At 40.9% G+C, this 16,266-nt stretch overlaps 3 protein-coding genes across 6 annotated transcripts in view; all 3 read right to left on the minus strand.

Moving 5' to 3' along the window:
• Window positions 1–3,216, minus strand: part of LOC111245950 (protein c-ets-1-A-like) — a 166,979-nt gene extending 163,763 nt beyond the window's left edge. For all 3 annotated transcript variants that reach the window (XM_086981802.1, XM_086981803.1, XM_022794995.2), the window contains exon 1: window positions 1,980–3,216. The gene's annotated coding sequence lies outside the window, so the exon portion shown is untranslated. The remainder of the gene's footprint in view (window positions 1–1,979) is intronic.
• A 3,726-nt stretch (window positions 3,217–6,942) lies between these two features.
• On the minus strand, window positions 6,943–8,323 carry LOC111245029 (uncharacterized). 2 transcript variants are annotated; one of them, XM_022792753.2, is made up of 3 exons: window positions 8,043–8,323; window positions 7,612–7,751; window positions 6,943–7,203 (listed from the first exon to the last, which is right to left on the minus strand). In XM_022792753.2, exons 1-3 carry the CDS (start codon window positions 8,155–8,157, stop codon window positions 6,988–6,990), a joined length of 471 nt encoding a protein of 156 aa, XP_022648488.1. In that variant the 5' UTR covers window positions 8,158–8,323; the 3' UTR covers window positions 6,943–6,987. The 2 variants fall into 2 exon arrangements, with proteins under 2 accessions (XP_022648488.1, XP_022648487.1); XM_022792752.2 differs by having other exon boundaries at window positions 7,612–7,754; window positions 8,043–8,316.
• A 4,717-nt stretch (window positions 8,324–13,040) lies between these two features.
• LOC111244764 (uncharacterized) lies at window positions 13,041–15,368 on the minus strand. The gene is made up of 3 exons (XM_022792159.2): window positions 14,967–15,368; window positions 13,725–13,903; window positions 13,041–13,193 (listed from the first exon to the last, which is right to left on the minus strand). Exons 1-3 carry the CDS (start codon window positions 15,025–15,027, stop codon window positions 13,098–13,100), a joined length of 336 nt encoding a protein of 111 aa, XP_022647894.1. The 5' UTR covers window positions 15,028–15,368; the 3' UTR covers window positions 13,041–13,097.
• Window positions 15,369–16,266: the final 898 nt, after the last annotated feature.

Genomic DNA, 16,266 nt, shown 5'->3' on the forward strand with positions numbered 1-16,266 from the left:
TTTCAATTGCGACTGGTGCAAAGACGGGGCATAAAGCATAGAAACGGAGTACAACAACGTGCGACGGGCAAGGCAAATTGCGACAAATGATCTCGCAGAGGCGAACGAACCTTTGAGCGACGTTTCTAACTGATGCCTTTCCTGTTTCTGCTGTTTGTTTCTGTAGCATAAATTGTGTAGTAGATATGGGCGTTCATGTAGCCCCCGAGGTTGGTCTTTATTGGATTTGGCCTGCTCACGCTTGGTCGAACTCGTTTTACGTACGAAATGCGGTAAATAGATATAGTTCAAATATACGATGAACAAATCCCGTACTTGTCCCAAAGTTCCTTGTGTGAAAGACACACACTGCGTTCGGCAGTACACGTTCGAGCGCGAATGTTAAAAGAAAGAAAAGGGACCATTGCTGTGAAATCCCTATGATACTTATTATTCCTATTCGAACAACATTAGAGAACCTAATACCCTCCGTGTGGCGCTAATGGCTCTATTCTACAAAGCGTTTCTATGCTATACCAGGGCAAATATGTACTGCTTCTAACAATTAGCTTAGGTCAGACGTCGCCGTTTAAACGACGCCCACGTGACGCAAAATCTGAACGGCCATATCTAGGCAGACAAGCAGGACATTGTAATCGTAACAAACACATTCACATATGGACGTTGTTCTCTACCAACAAAAATTCGTCGACCACTAAAATATCAATGGGCAGAGTCGCTAACAAACTCTAGAGACAACAACGAATGAAAATCGTCCAGGCATCTGCTGACACAATACGACCATTACAAATCCTATACTCATTTAAACCAATACCTATAGGTAATCAACCATTTCCGATGTTTTTATCTTGTCTGTTTCATTTTGCCGTTCATCTGACATTATCGTCATTAGAAGTTGTTATCAAGCACCAAACAGCGATCAATTTACCTGTCCAAGGCTATTCGAGGACAACGTACGTTCCTGCAATATACAACAGTGGACAGTAGACACAAGGCCAACCGATGCTATCAGGCTGGTGTAGCAATTTGATTACGTTGTTCATCTTGGATCACCTCGCGGTTAATTAGCACCCAATGAGTCGCGTAAAAGTTCTAGGTGTCACCCCACGCATTGAGTGAACGGAACGCTGAGGACATATATAGACGGACGAAGGATCTCGTCAATAGACGAACGTCTACACTTCGACCATGCAGAACACGAACTTCCTTATGGAGGTGTTATAATAACGTTTAGATAATAATAATATTACCCATTGATCATTGCGATTTCATCCTCGTAGTCCTACCGGTGCCCATTAACGTAGAATATATTCTTACTACAGTGTACTAATCAGCTTGGCTAGCCTACGCCGAGTAGAGGTAGTTTACGGATCCCCTGTCGTCTTCTTCTTCTACGGCACCAAAAACTCGAACACTAATGCTCCATTTCCCCGTTAAACGTCACCAACGTCGCAAGTAATTTTCATACCATCAAAATGATAACCAATCGAGCTGACGCAAAAAAAAAACGCTTGGTTGAAATTATTCAAAAATATTGGCGAATCCGCTTCCACGATGCGAGTCAGTAGCAAAAGTACGGAAAACGGGGAAGGAAAAACGCCGCTGTACCACGCGACAACAATCTCTTCCGCTTTGATCGCTGTTATACACAACCTGTTTAAATAGGAAAATTGTTTACTCACACTAACGTATTAACAGGCAGCTTACTGCTAAGCCCATATTGCATTGTTTTTACGGTCGACAAATCTGTTTTCCAACGAAGTAGCAGTTTTCATGCCGTTTTCGAACAGTTGAAAAGCGGATCCCTTGTATGCTCACCCAGACAAAATGAATTCCCTCAAAGACGTTACAGGTCTCAGTTGTACTTGGTGGTAGGTTGCTGGCCTCGTCTGTCAACGTCCACCAGCGTCGAAAGCGACGCTCCCCTTCGATGCACACTCTAACAAACACTGATCAAACCTGTGACAAGGAATACTTACCTTACTGTTTTGGCCACCAATATAGCCCTGCTTAGACACGTTGATATGAGGAGATTTTCATAACCGGACCTATCGCCTATCGTTTAACTAATCCAAAACAAGGTTTCTCACGGTTCCAGCCAAAACCTTTTCTTGCGCTTGACGGCTCTCTTAAATGAAGAAATCCATAAACACACACAAATCTACAAACGGACAAACAAACAAATACACACAGCCGTTTATAACACGTACGTTGCGCACCTCTAACATTTTCCTTTCGTTCCCCCTTTTCCCGTTGGTTCTTCCCGTTCGCGATATAAAAACAAGTACGATGACTTGCAGCGCCTGCGCCCGTCTGTCGCGCAGCCTCTTGTTCACTGTCTTTACAGTATAACGTCACTGTTGCTCTCTATTTCTATATTCTCGGTGCGGAGCGGCATGGTACCTCGTATCATTTCTTTGATCCGATCATATCCACTAATGCAAGGCAACGTCAACACAAACGAGTGTCCTAATACGTGTTTCGTATGCAAGTTATCGCTCTCTACCCCTCCTTTTTCTTTTTCTCTTCTTTCGTTTGAAACGAGTCTCAACTACAGGCAACGCGCGTTGACCCCCTGGGTTAACAGCACTGTCCATCTACTCCCCCATTGCCTCTTCATGCCGCAGTATCTTAACGTGTGCTCCGTTACTCCGCTCCACCTGTCGTCGTTGCCATCGTCTGTTATTTTTTTTGTTGCCTACTATTGTTGTTGTTATTGCTGTCGTCGTGGTCGTCAGTTTTCTTTCCTCCCAGTATCAAACACAATGACAAGTAGCTATCGCATCAATTGTACCTGCACTAGTCTGTATCAATCGCTAGTATGAGAGCGTTTGTCGGTCTGGCTGTTTTGCTGGTAGCTTGCAAGCATGCGCGAACGCGCGATTTACTACTGCTAAAGGACGCAAGCGCTAGGACGACTGCACCGGCGAAGACGGTCACTCTGACGTTGACCAGAGCGCCTGTTCTTGCAATAGCAACTATAGTCAGTATGAAGTGCGTGTTAATGCGAGCGATATACACCATAACAACAGCAGCAGCAACAGCAGCAACAACAGCAGCAGCAGCAGCAACAACAACAACAACAACAACGGCTAAAATGACCGATCGACGCGGCGTTATCCCTTTGTTTTGCGGTAAACCGTCTCATCCGCGCTTAGACTGCTTTCTATAGTACTTTCACTAATAATGCGGTCACTGTTGGTCTGTAAGAGTAGTGAATACTGCTGATGTTGTTGCTACTGTTTTTATGGACAGAGTCGAGCAAGAACGTCTGCGAACGCTACTGCTGCCGCGCAAGGACGGTTGCTACTGCCGTACCGTCGACGGTAGCACCAACAGCGGCAGCGGCGGCGGCGGCAGCGGCGGCGGCGGCGGCGGCTCCAGCAGCAGGCGCTTCAACGAATAACAGAAGAACGCGTTGTACTAGAACACTATCGCAAAGCGTTGCTGGGGTCGTAGACAAAAGTCGTTGTGCTGACGCGTTATGGTAGGGGAGTTAGGCAGTCAGTGGAATGGGTGGAATCACACAGGTCACGCACCGATTCAACCGGCGGCGGCCGTTGAAGATAAACTGTTGAGGCTGCGGAACCGACCGAATAACCGGAGTGACGGATAGTATTAGGTAGGCCGGCAGTGGACACTGATGCAGTCCTATCAGCATGAAGATATCGAGTAATGTAGAGAAGCGCAATAAACGAAACGGATAAACTGCGGGTATAGCAGCGGTAGATAGAGTAGAAGTCTTTGGTGATCAAGAGGCATCTAGTTTCTATTATATTATTACAGATACGTAAATGTTAAGGCTACTTCTGAGCTATGCAAGATCCACAAAGTGAGCAGATGAGCGGGCCAGTGTTAGGACAGTATGTCTGTGTGAGGGTGCGGATACGGGAGTATAACGTAGAATCAACATATTGTATAGTCTGAAACGAAACAGGCGGGCTCAGTGGTCGAGAGGTAAATGGTAGCATAGTAGCACGAAACTACATAATCGCAGTAACAGACATTACATCAAGTTGATTACTGGTGAAACATAATTAGCAACTCCAACTTGACGGTTGGAGTTATGACGAAAAATTGAACCGAGCTTCGAGTAAAGATTATTTTGTGCTTACCCTGCTAAACTAAGTGCTGTTGGAAGCTGCCCAAATTCACTATATATGCCAGCAGTAAGTATACGCACGAGATGAAGGGACAGTACAACAGACCTGGAAGATCAGGTAAGAACGAGTTCGGGCATATATATATATATATATATATATATATATATATATATATATATATATATATATATATAAATATATAGCTCCAATTTGGCTAACTAAAATCAGATTCTCCCCATCTACTCCTAGAGGCAAAAATCAGGTTTGAAGGGATGGCTGATCTCGGCTTGGCGAAGGATTTTCGTCCTTCAGCAATTACGCCTTGTTGTATCCTTCTTCTGTCTAATTTAAGGGGCAAATCCATGATTTATCACACCAACTTGAGCTGGGGTAAGCAGCTTCTGATCTCCTATATTTTTAGATTAGCAGAACCATATTTAGCTTTTGAGACGTGACCGAAAGGTAGCGGTTATATTATTTGCAAACCTTTCAAATATAAAATCCCGCCATGGAGCCAATAACGATAAACAGCTGTACGAGTAATTCTTCTGTGTAAGTTAAGTGAGACGAGCAGATCTAACTTTACTTTGAAGCTAATACAATGGAAATACTAAAAGCGACGAAATGTAGCACCGTTTAGCAAGGCTTCCCTGGCAATTGTGACCATTGTGCTTGTTTTAGGACTGATACTTCTGTGTGCGGACGTCTCCTGTGGCGTGCTGTCGGATATGCTGTCGCAGTTGTTGACAGTGACTGCTCCACTTAGCGCAGGTATTTTTCGAGTGACGGAAAAATGAGGCGGTACCTAGTCAGTGCTTTATTATGCATGAACATCGAAGCCCGATCAAAAATAAGCTAACTGGATTGAACTTATGCTGATTATGGCCGAATCATTCACTGGTGTGATAGTTTTTGGTTAATTATAGGCCAGTTTGAACGCGAAGTCACCTTCTTCTGGGGACCTGCCGTGCTTTTAGTGACTGGAGTATCTGCCATGTTTGTGCAGAGCCTGCATTTCTTTAGCGGCCTTCGCTTCGTGCTTTCAGCCGTAAAAGGCGACACAACCATGGCCGTTGTGGCCGGGTCCATGCTTTAAAAAAATCGAATCTATATGAACATTACTTTTAGAACGGGCTGTGCCGTATCCATATGCTTACCCTATTAGCAGACTACTGCATACGTGGCACCCATTTTGGGATTTTCGGGAAGGACCTTATCTTGGCTAATTCATGGGTCTCTAAAATGACTTTTAACAGAGTACTGATCTGATGAAGTTGAAATGGTTATGTCAAGGATACTGAGAATAAACGATCCATCGCCGATATGAACATTCTGATATCAAAATTGGCCGTCGCTGCCGAAACTGAATCCGTCGGAAAAAGTAAACTTGCATAATCGAGGTGCCTGTTTTACGTCGCAACGCATGCATCTTTGCTTTACCAGCGCCACAATAAGATATTACCTAATTGTAAACGTACACCAACATTTCGGAAATCCGCAGGTAAACTTTGCTACTTCAGTTTCCACAGAGATCGGGCTGCACATCCCCCGAAGATCGCCAATCAGAGGCTGTTGATGCGGCGCTAGCAGCCGTTCTGTTGGTGGTGATTGCCTTTCGTTGCAAATTTTATCAGGCGTAGGACCTGCGCCGCTTATAAAGGATACAGGCGGTGATCAAACTGTTCCGCATATTCAGCTGTACTGTTATAAGCTGTGTGTACATTTTACCGAAAGGTTAAAATACAAGGTTACCACATACAATCCACGATCTCACGGATATCAACGGAACAACCGAAGTTTGCGAGGGAGGGGGTCCCTTGCCTCTTCCGTAGTCCTAACGAACATGAACACAACGCCGAAAACGGTTGTCATAGAATTCGGCAGGGATTTTGATTCTGATAGGTATTCTGTCTAACGTAGGTAGGGAGGACAGGAAAGATACCCAGGCGGATGAAGCAGCAAAAAATAAAAACGTACACAAAGGTAGTATTACTCCAGAGTGAATCAGCTTTTGAGCTTTGCTTTTGTATTTGCTCTGGTATTAATCTGTTGCACGAAGTTGCGTTCGTGTTTGTAAGTATTTTCACACTGATTGCGAATGTATGCAGGTACTGCAGGGGGGTGCTCCTATGTGAGCTATATCATTAAAAAACTTTATGTTTATTATATATGTTTATTTTTTATATTTATATTTAGATTATTTACAGCTAACAGAAGTTTGATGTATATCGAAGAAATCAGCACAATAGCTCACTGCGCTGTATTCTTAATATGTCAGAAACCACGCCTGAACCATTGTTTGAACATGAAATTCGGCGCGTTCTATCCATGACCTTTTTTCTTACCAGTTTTTCTGCCTGCACGTATCGTTTGTATTCGATTTGCTCGAACCTCGACTAAGTAGTTCCACGATAAGCTCCCGTTGGTGTCAATCCAGAAAGTGGAAACACGCGCATTGACGTACGTTTGTGTCGACTCTACTAAACGGTGACCTCGCTCAGTAGAACGGAAACTGGCAGAGTGTTTTTCAGCCAAAATTTTTTCTAACTCGCTCTATCCGGATACTCCCCAGCTGAACTAGTATATACATTTCAGACGCCGCGATTTCATGAAAACTCATCTTTCTAATCCTTAATACGTGCAGTCGCCGGCATCTGCCGTACTGCTGTCTTATGGCATTTTTTTTCTGGGCAAAACACTAGCTATTTTGTGGGCTTTCGGTCTTTGTCGGCAATTCGACGACAATGTGATCGATCACAGTCGAGCCCATCGTTGAATCAGACACACTACGTTGAATGAAATTTTCGCTCAATTCCTATAAACCAACTACAAATTGTCGACTCCGTACACTCAATAAATTAAATTTATTTTTAGTATCACTGTTCTATTGAAGATTAGCGGACTCCACCATAGTAGCAGTTTCGTCGCGTCCGGAGCAGAGCGCTTCGGGCATGGCATCGTACGCGACTGGGCTAGCTTGACGCTGAGAGCTGTCTTTGTTCAATAACAAAGAATATACTTGATCAATTAGTCCGATATGCCTCCTAAATGTTTTCCTGTCTAATTTCCATGTGTGATATAGAACGCGAAGCGAGAGCTCCTGAAACATGTACCCGGATATTTGCCTCATAATAGTTAAATCTATGATTTTGGAAAAGTCGAGCAGTTATCGGGTGAAGTACCGGGTACACAGCGAAACGGCCTATTTAGGGTAGCGCTGCGGTAATAGCTAGTCACCATTCGGAGACAGTTCCATACCACGCATTTCAAACGACTATAAAGAACACGTCTTAACAAAGTCAGGGCTCCGTTTGTAAATCTTGAATTTAATAGATTAAACCGCATTGCGCATCGTTTGTCAATCTTCCTCATCGTTTGTCAATCTTTCTGATTTTATTAAACTATATATAAACGAACTAAATAATTCACAATCATCTCAATAAACAACCAAACAATAAAAGTACCTCACGCTCATGATAACTGAAATCGGTAAACATGATTGTCATACCCGAAGGGCTTCGTCTTCGGGGAGAGCGTTGACAAATCGATGTTCCAGGAGCTCATAACTCGGCTCTACCTCGTTGGCAGCTTCCCCCGTTGAAACAAACGATGGAACTGTTGTCTCTAGAGAGTCACTCTCGGTGTAGTCTTCTGTGATCATCGCGAATGCACTTAAGAATAAGCCAATAATTATGACACCAAGCGAATCACTGTATATTTTCGTACGATAACTATTCGTGTATGTTGAACATGTTAGCACGCCAAAACTCTTCTGTTCCTTATGGCGTTATGCTACAGTATGGATGCCTGCTAGTGGCTGGGGCATCTAAGTAGTAAGAACGCTGTTGCTTAAGTCGTTCGATAATGCCTACGAAAAAAAACATGGTAATTTTTTCACGAAACAGTTGCCATAGAAAATGCTAACGAATGTTAACATACCTTCATCAATCTCCTCCGACGACGCCACGTAACTGCTGCTGCTGCCTGTAGACGAAGCATTTTTTTCGGGTACCTCACCTCCCGTCTCTATAGGGGATGGTTTAACTTTGCCCATAGCCCACGACGTCAATTATGTCGGCTTCCTGTATAGTACCAACCCTTCGTCGACGGCAGCGCTTCGTTTTTACGCCCTAATTCGACTTGTTCTTGTCGATTACATATACGTTCACTCAAAGCTACTGCGTAAAGTAAATATCTAAACTTAAATTGAAATGTTTACTATTCCATGGCTTTTTGTTCCATGAACGAAACATATACACAGTAGTTTATATCCACTATTTACGAAGTCAATAGAAATCGATAAATTGAGTAAAATCACTCTATTTAATTCTAGAGCGGCATTAATTAAAAATGTATGTTGGCATCGCCGGGAACCGTGCCAACAAAAACACTAACCAAAAGATAGGGTGTTTATTTACGAGGCCTTACCATAGGGCAAGGCCTTGTCCAAACGGAGAGGTTGTGTTTTTACCTTGATCAGAGCAGTCATTAGTTGTGTGTGTTGTGGATATCGTATACGATATCATATTGGGAAGTTGTCTACGACAACTAGGAGTCCATTAAGACCTTTATTTTTAGGATAATTAACTCGTCGCCTCCATGATGAACGTTCTCATCACTTGATAATGCCCGTCTGAAGACTAAACGAAATTCGTGTGCACTCGTACTACAAGGCCCGTACTAGCGCCGACGACGTAAGCTGACAACTCAGATTTCTTCTGCGTTCGTATACGCTTGTCGTGTCGTTGCGAAAAGGTGTAGCCATATTGCTCTCAAACTTAAGTTCTACATGGCGATATAGTGAGAAAACCATGGGTGGTGAAAACTAAACCCAGTACAACTTTAGGGGTTACATTAATAACCCTTCAATATTGGTTAAGGGTCACATAATATGAAATTGAAGACGAATACAGTTTGCGGTACATTTCTGCTGTGAACACCCAGCCTACTAATGTTCATTCATCGGAAAGCGCTCCCTCTGGCTTTCTGTACCGTTAAGTCAAAGCTCTATGCAAGTCATTCACATAACAACTGAAAGAAATCCCATAGAAAAGATGAGACTTACGTATGCATAGCTGGCCATGTCGGCGCTTTGTCGTAAAGCAAGCGGATGCTAATTAGAGGTCTTCACATAAAAGCATAAGAAAGTCGACCTTTTCAACGATTCGCTAGTCCATACCGTGAAAGCAAGGATATTAACGATACTTTACAGATCCACAATACTAATACCATCAGATCCCGCCGGCGGGGCCTCAATGGACGAGGATGGAAGATGGATGAACCGGTGTAGTATACGGGGGGCAAGCACCAATAGGTTGACTATTTATATGTCGATCCTCGCAGTGGTTGGTCCTAATCGTTGATCAAATTGCCAGCAATATAGTACTGGCGAAGTTCCAACACACAGCCGTATTATATTTCCATGACTTACCTGAGAAAAGTAGCGACTGCTCAATGGACTATGGTGGGGTTACTTTCAATCTAGCGGGGTAGCACGCAACCGGTCATAATTGTTGGCCGTGAAGCCACCAGGTTTGTTACTGTTGCTAAAAACAATTATCCTGAACTTTTCTAAATTCCCATTACATCGTGCCCTTCACTGTTATAATGCCCACATATCGCGATTGACTGCAAACTTGAGCTGTTTTCAGTTAAACTAATCCCGAAGCATCGTCGAAAGCTCAAGCAGTCCCAGTGCTGAACCGCTTATTCGATCTAATTTCTGTTTCGTATTTTAAGCTGTAAAGCCCGAAGTAGTGTTTCATGTATAACGTTAAATGCTTTTCGTCATTAACCATTTGACCAAACAGGGGAAAAGGCGACATCTTTCCTCTCGTTATGAAAAGAGAAAGTCCTCCGAAGGTGTTCCACGCAGTCAGTTAGGTTTGCACCCTTCCATTAGCGGGATATGATGTAGGCAAAACTACGATACGGTGTGCTTGGACAGATCAACTAAGAAACAGCTAGCTTATTCTAATAGTTTTTTTCTTTTACTGTAGCATATATTCATTTATTCGGTTTTTCGTTTACTTTAATCCATATAATCCAGAAATGTTATGTCGACTACTCACAAACGGTTAGTAGCGTTTGAAGGAATGCTCAACAGCTTAAATACCGGACTTGAAAACACGAAAAAAAAATATTAAGGGGCAAATTACCCTAATTGATAGGGAAAAAAATTTTGCTGCAAAAAAACGCGGATATACGTGTCAATGACGTATTCGGTCTTATAAAAATTTTTAAAGGGGCGCAGAACAACACTGGCCAACGAAATACCGATTGATTTAGTAACTTTGTCATACAGGTCAACAATTAGTAATAATAATCTCATATAACATGGGAACTTAATATATTATCCGAACGCTTCTCTCTATAGGTTAGCTATCCATAAGGCTAAAAATATGTGATCAGGACACGTAGCCTGATTCTCTAGAAGCACTGTAAAATAATCCTTGCAACTCAGGCTGGTTCCAAATCTAGTAGCTTAGAAGACTAAAGATACCGTATTTCAAATACGTATCGGTTGAAAACGAGCTACAAATTGCTGATTATTATTTGCGTTATCTGTTGATTTCGACTGCGGCTTAGAGTAACTGTTACATCAGAGCATTCCGTATATATAAGTGAAATATCCAAATTTTAGACGTGTTAGGTAGACGGTGAAGAGGCTGCTTGAGGCAGCGTGCTTGGAGAGCCATAATCTTATAAGTCCGATCAGGAAACTCTAAGGGCCGTCCTTACTGTTGATAAAAACTAATGTCCATGTATAATATTTACATAATATGTTAACGCCACTGCAGAACAGCGTTGTTGCAAGCTTCCTAGAAATCCGTCAAAGAAAAACGTAAATAACGGTTGATAAGCATATGGGTTCATTTGACAAGCCACAAAACTGCGCTAGCGATGAAAAACACTGTTCCGAACATAAAGTTAACTAAAGGCGAGCCTCTTAACAACTATAAGCCACTGCTTTTCTGAATCAAACCTAAGTTTGCAGATACGTTTTGGCTGTTTTTAACTATTATTTCGTGAACCCATAAAAGAGGTGAAGTGAGGAAAATTACGCTTAATCATGGACCAAATCTGGTCAGTTCGGGACAGCAAAGGGGATTATCTATCCTTCCTGAGACAATTCAGTATCCTTTGCAAAACTGATTGTCAGTGTGTAGTGGTCGAGAAATTTCGGCATCAAATGGACGCTGTAGACTTGGTTGATAAGTCCATGTTTAATCTGTTCGAAGCCACACTCACTTCTATTACACGCCAACAGTGTTCTTTTAAATAAAGTGAGCTCCAAATACCGTTGTTGTATCGGCAAACAAAAAGTTGAATGTACAGGCTGAAGTATAGCCTCCGGATAAAAAAGGTTCCCTGAAGGTCTGCAAAATAAAATTCCAAATACCTTTTTAACCTGTTAATTGACTTTTGTCTTCTGATTGTGCTTCAACCTTCCACATATTTTTTTAGGTTGTACCTAATTGGCTTGAGATTTTTATATAATATATATTAGAAATATGTATGCCTTCGGGTGTACCTGATAACAATTCAACCCAAAAAAAGACGACCAAGAGAAACAAAGCACACAAAGAGACGAAACACGTAAAGTCCGAATTAGTTATGAGGCACGCTGCTTTCCTTAATACTTCTATTTACAACAGCAATTGAGATAGTCGCGGTTCACCAATTCGAAGCTAAAAAAAAAAACGTACATCAGTGACAGAGTGAAGCTCTAATACCTCAAGCCGTCGAGTCTTTTATCATCGTCGCTTGTGTACGACCCTGTATTTCGATATCTCGTATGAGTGATGTAAACGATTTCGATGTGTCGGTTATCGGTCCGCTAAGTCTTGGAGTGTTAATGGTCTTATTTCCATCGATTTAAAGGTAAATCACTTTTTATGAACGTACGTAACGTATATATTATTAAGCTTGTTATGTACCTAGTCATCTTGTGATTTGTAGTTGCTAAAGGATGTCGAGAGGCGCTCACCAGAAGTTTATGGAGCATTAAAATTTAAACATCCAACTTATGTTATACTTTAAAAAGAAGTAAATAATAGAATGGATAAGTCACAATAACGAAACACGTTTATAAGCGCCACTAACAGATTAAACTAAAACTGAACGGAATTTTTGTAGTAGAGTATGTTATGTATGTAGAAGTATGCTAGTGGTATAATACAACCGAATAACGGAATTAGTGAAACAACGTAATTGGTTTATTGAAACAGGTATAGTATGCAAGCCTACGTACCTATAATGCAGGTATACTACATAATAAAGTATATCGTAATAAAACAATAGTAACGGTTTTTAATAGCGGAGATATGGAAATTGCTTACAGCTTCAAAATGGAAACGACCCTGATGCACCATGTTTTGAACTGGCCTTGAGTAGCCGAGCTGCGCGGTGGTGCTACAGGGGTACTTAGTTTGGTCGTTGTGTTTGTCGGTTGAAATTGCGCAACGTTACACTTTATACTTAACGTATTTAATATTCCAACTCATCGAGTTGGACAAGCCAACTAAAAATCAGGCCTAGAGGTTTCCCAAAATTTTCATAGCATCCTATGTATGCACATCGTGCATATTGTAAGAGATGGCTACTTAGCGTACACATAACGTAATGGGTAATTTCGATGCAAATTATAAGAATCCCTAAGATTTGAGCGGGCAATTCGAAGGCAGACACATGTCAGCAAACTGAGGTGTCTTTTACATATAAGAGAAAGCTGTTCATGAAGATGAGTAAGATTTCACAACGTTATAGAGGCACATTCCTTAGATTCTTGTAGGCAATTGTAATTAAATAATTTGTTTGGAAATATCATCTGCCTTATTTTAGGACAAACTTTGTGTTTTAAAATTTAAAAAATGAAAAAGCACCAATTAAGTTCGTTCAAGGAAACGCTAAAATACTTAAGAGATGATTGCTAAATTAATATTCTAAAAGCATGCATGACTTTTTTATTTTTTAATATGTTCATATCTTTATTTACTTTCGTTCTTTGGATCTATTTAATCTTGGTTGTATATGCAAAGAAGCATGGTCAGATTTTGGGCAGTGCACGTCTTTGGCGTGCACGCAGACCTGTAACGAAAATATTTTTAGTCCACATAAATATTCTTCAGATACAAGTTGTTTTTAACACTAGAATCGCATTTACTTGCAACTTTTAACGAGCTTATACTCAGATAACAAAATACGCTTTAGATTCATACTTTAGCACATTGTATAACACCTCGGCCCCCATCTGTATACTGTAATCTTCATTACGTTGCCGTAATAATGGCGTACTCAAAAAATATGGATGCAATATCAGTTATAGGAGCTTTTTGGTCAGGCTTCTCTCAGTATATGGCAATCGAATTTGATGCTGAAAAACTGCGACGTCATTTCTAATTTTTTACTACAGGTTCTACCGCTTTAGTGGTTTTACACATATACTATCTACGTGAATAAGGTTACTTTGCCTGCTATTGAAGTCCATTATGGCAACTTGTGACGTTAGTTGGGCGCCGAGTGTATCTACAGACATCGCCGCAAGATCCCACCAATTACACTTCAAATAAATATTCGAAAAACGATACAAAATGTGTAATTTCTACTTGTTCTGAGTACCTGGAGTTCGGAACTGTATCTCGTTCCCACACCACAGCATCGTAGTACGGCTGTCCCGTTATAACATGTCCAAAAACCCTGGCACTTTTCGTCGTTGACATCGGGATACATCTGCTTGTGTAGTGTATTATGTTCTTGGCATGACGCTGTTCGTCCGTTCGTGCAGCGCCGTGATTCGCCTGTAAAAAATAAAAAAAAGTCCATGTACATCTTTTTATGTATTTTAGCCGAATAGATAAAGACCATGATAAGGACTAATGATTAGTTCTTGGCATGAAATCTCTTGCTAGTGCTTGGTGCGACGCGTAGACAATCTGTCACGTTCAAAATCTAAGCTACATCGCACTATACCGTTTGTCCTTACCGTAGTTATTCAGCATAATCTGCACTGCTTAGAAAATAATGGCTAATTTACATTAAATAGGTTTTCTGGAAGATCTCAATTTTGCCAGAACATGAAAGTGTCTCTCATTTTATTTTCTGATTATCTAAGAAGCCAAACAGATAAACGCATGCTTGTCTGTACGTTTTGATAAAATTATAAATGTCGATATCAGTCAAGTAAATCTAAACAAAGATCTGCTACTTTTTCTTCTGTATCTTCTATGAGTTTCCTTAGAGCGGAACAGACCTACAAAAAGGTTGCTCAGCACTATGTGACGAAAAACAAAAGTTTTTTGCGGTAACTTTTTACGTATAACATGAGTGATGTATGGTTTAAAATCATAAAGAGAAGAAAAGAGTCACAAGAAGTTACCTCACAAAAGTTTCCACGTAAAATATTATAAAACGAAAGTAAAACATCGGGTTCATAAATTTAAGCTATTTTGCCCGTACTACTATGAATATACGCAATTAAGAAACTTAAATCGAATCAAGAAAACTTAAATTAATTGCACAAGAAGTTATTTTTCAGTAAATTTCAGGCAGAGTTTAGTAAAATCCGCCAAATTTGTTTAATGTCTCTGCATTGCGTAACCCATTTTCCCATGTTAGTTTATATCTGTATCTGTGTTTCATACAGTAGATTCATGGTTGAACCATACAATCATTAGAGGCCCCAGTGTTCCCCACCCGTTACTTGACAGCAGATTAACAACATTATATCTAAATATCAACCCAATTAGTGTTATCTAATTACGTGAGTATCGTAGGTTATAGTTTATTTTACATTTACAGCCGTTTCTGATGGAAAACATTTTATAACGGTTACAAATCTCCACAAAAACAAAGTTTACTTACTTCTTGCGATGCACAGGAGGCAAATTACTGCGAGATGCATCAAAAACATGTTTCTTGTCATTTTTGAAGTACAAGTGACCGACAAATCGCAAAGAAGGTTATGAGAAACTCCTTCGTTGTGAGTCGAGTGGACTGCAGATATCTGGAGAGCCTAAATAAGCTGTTCAGAAGTTTTCGACGAGTGTTAATATAGCACAATTGAAGGCAGCGCAAAGATGTCCTTACACTGATTAAAGTGTCAGACAATGGAAGGCCAGGATATGTAAATTCAGCTGCTGCTGACATGGATGAGAAACGAATGAATGAGACTCGTATCCGAACACAAAATAAAACGTTTTTGATTCCAAAAGATCAAAAATGACTAACATCTGGGCATGCCGGGTTTCTGGTGTTACCATGACAGGTGTTTGCATGATCTCAGATATGCACCACGTGCGCGTTCGGTCTCTTTACTGATGCGGTCAGGCGTTTCCTACTCCTAGACAGACGAAATGCAACGGCACTGCATGTGCTAGCTTCCTATTGTGTCTATTATTTGTACTGGCCAACATTTTATGCGACCAGGTGGGCACAATCGACGGGTCAAAACGTTGCGTCGTCTAGATAATAGGTGATGATTGACACTTATTTATTGGAAAAAGCCCGCTGTCAACTAGACAGCATGTTCTACCAAAAGAGGGTACACTCGTTTCTTGATGCAGGGAAGAAAAGAGACAACATATGTAAAGCAAAAGATGGTAATATATATATAATATATATAATATATATATATATATATATATATATATATATATATAGAGAGAGAGAGAGAGAGGGGGGGAGGGAACAACTTGTGTCATAGAAACTAATATTGCAGGTGTAGTTTTGCATTGTAAAAACCATTATATGTACATAGAGAGCTATAAAATATATTGTGCATATTTTTACTTTATTTACGGTTTACCTAAGCAAGTGAACCAAGAAAACAATGAAACCGACCCAATACTGCGTGCTGTTGCAGTGTTGACCCTTGAGCAAAGAGCAGCAGAAGACGCCCCGGGTAGATATTATTGGGCCTTGTTCAATGACGCCTAGACGGGAGATTGGACCCTATGAGTACCTCTGACTATTAATTTCTCTCCGATGTGAGTGTTGTCTCAGACAACATGTAATGCTAAATAGTAAGCGGTGACATTTTGCTTCTCTAGGTGACCCATGTATAGGTGTTAACTCAAAAGTAAATTGTTAAAAATGAGCAAAGTATACAAATGTCATATGGTTTCTTTGAGATACAAATAATGTATCACAGAAGCTGAAAATT

Source organism: Varroa destructor, unplaced genomic scaffold (genome assembly GCF_002443255.2).
Source record: "Varroa destructor unplaced genomic scaffold, Vdes_3.0 BEIS01000002.1, whole genome shotgun sequence".
NCBI lineage: Eukaryota > Metazoa > Arthropoda > Arachnida > Mesostigmata > Varroidae > Varroa > Varroa destructor.

Coding starts and splice junctions, on each gene's coding strand:
- LOC111244764 (XM_022792159.2), bottom strand. CDS start 15,027: ATGACAAGAAACATGTTTTTGATGCATCTCGCAGTAATTTGCCTCCTG. Junction 13,904..14,966: donor CCTCCTGTGCATCGCAAGAA/GTAAGTAAACTT, acceptor TATTTTTTACAG/GCGAATCACGGCGCTGCACG. Junction 13,194..13,724: donor GATACAGTTCCGAACTCCAG/GTACTCAGAACA, acceptor TTTTCGTTACAG/GTCTGCGTGCACGCCAAAGA.
- LOC111245029 (XM_022792752.2), bottom strand. CDS start 8,157: ATGGGCAAAGTTAAACCATCCCCTATAGAGACGGGAGGTGAGGTACCC. Junction 7,755..8,042: donor GTCGGAGGAGATTGATGAAG/GTATGTTAACAT, acceptor CGATGATCACAG/AAGACTACACCGAGAGTGAC. Junction 7,204..7,611: donor CCGAAGACGAAGCCCTTCGG/GTATGACAATCA, acceptor TACATGTTTCAG/GAGCTCTCGCTTCGCGTTCT.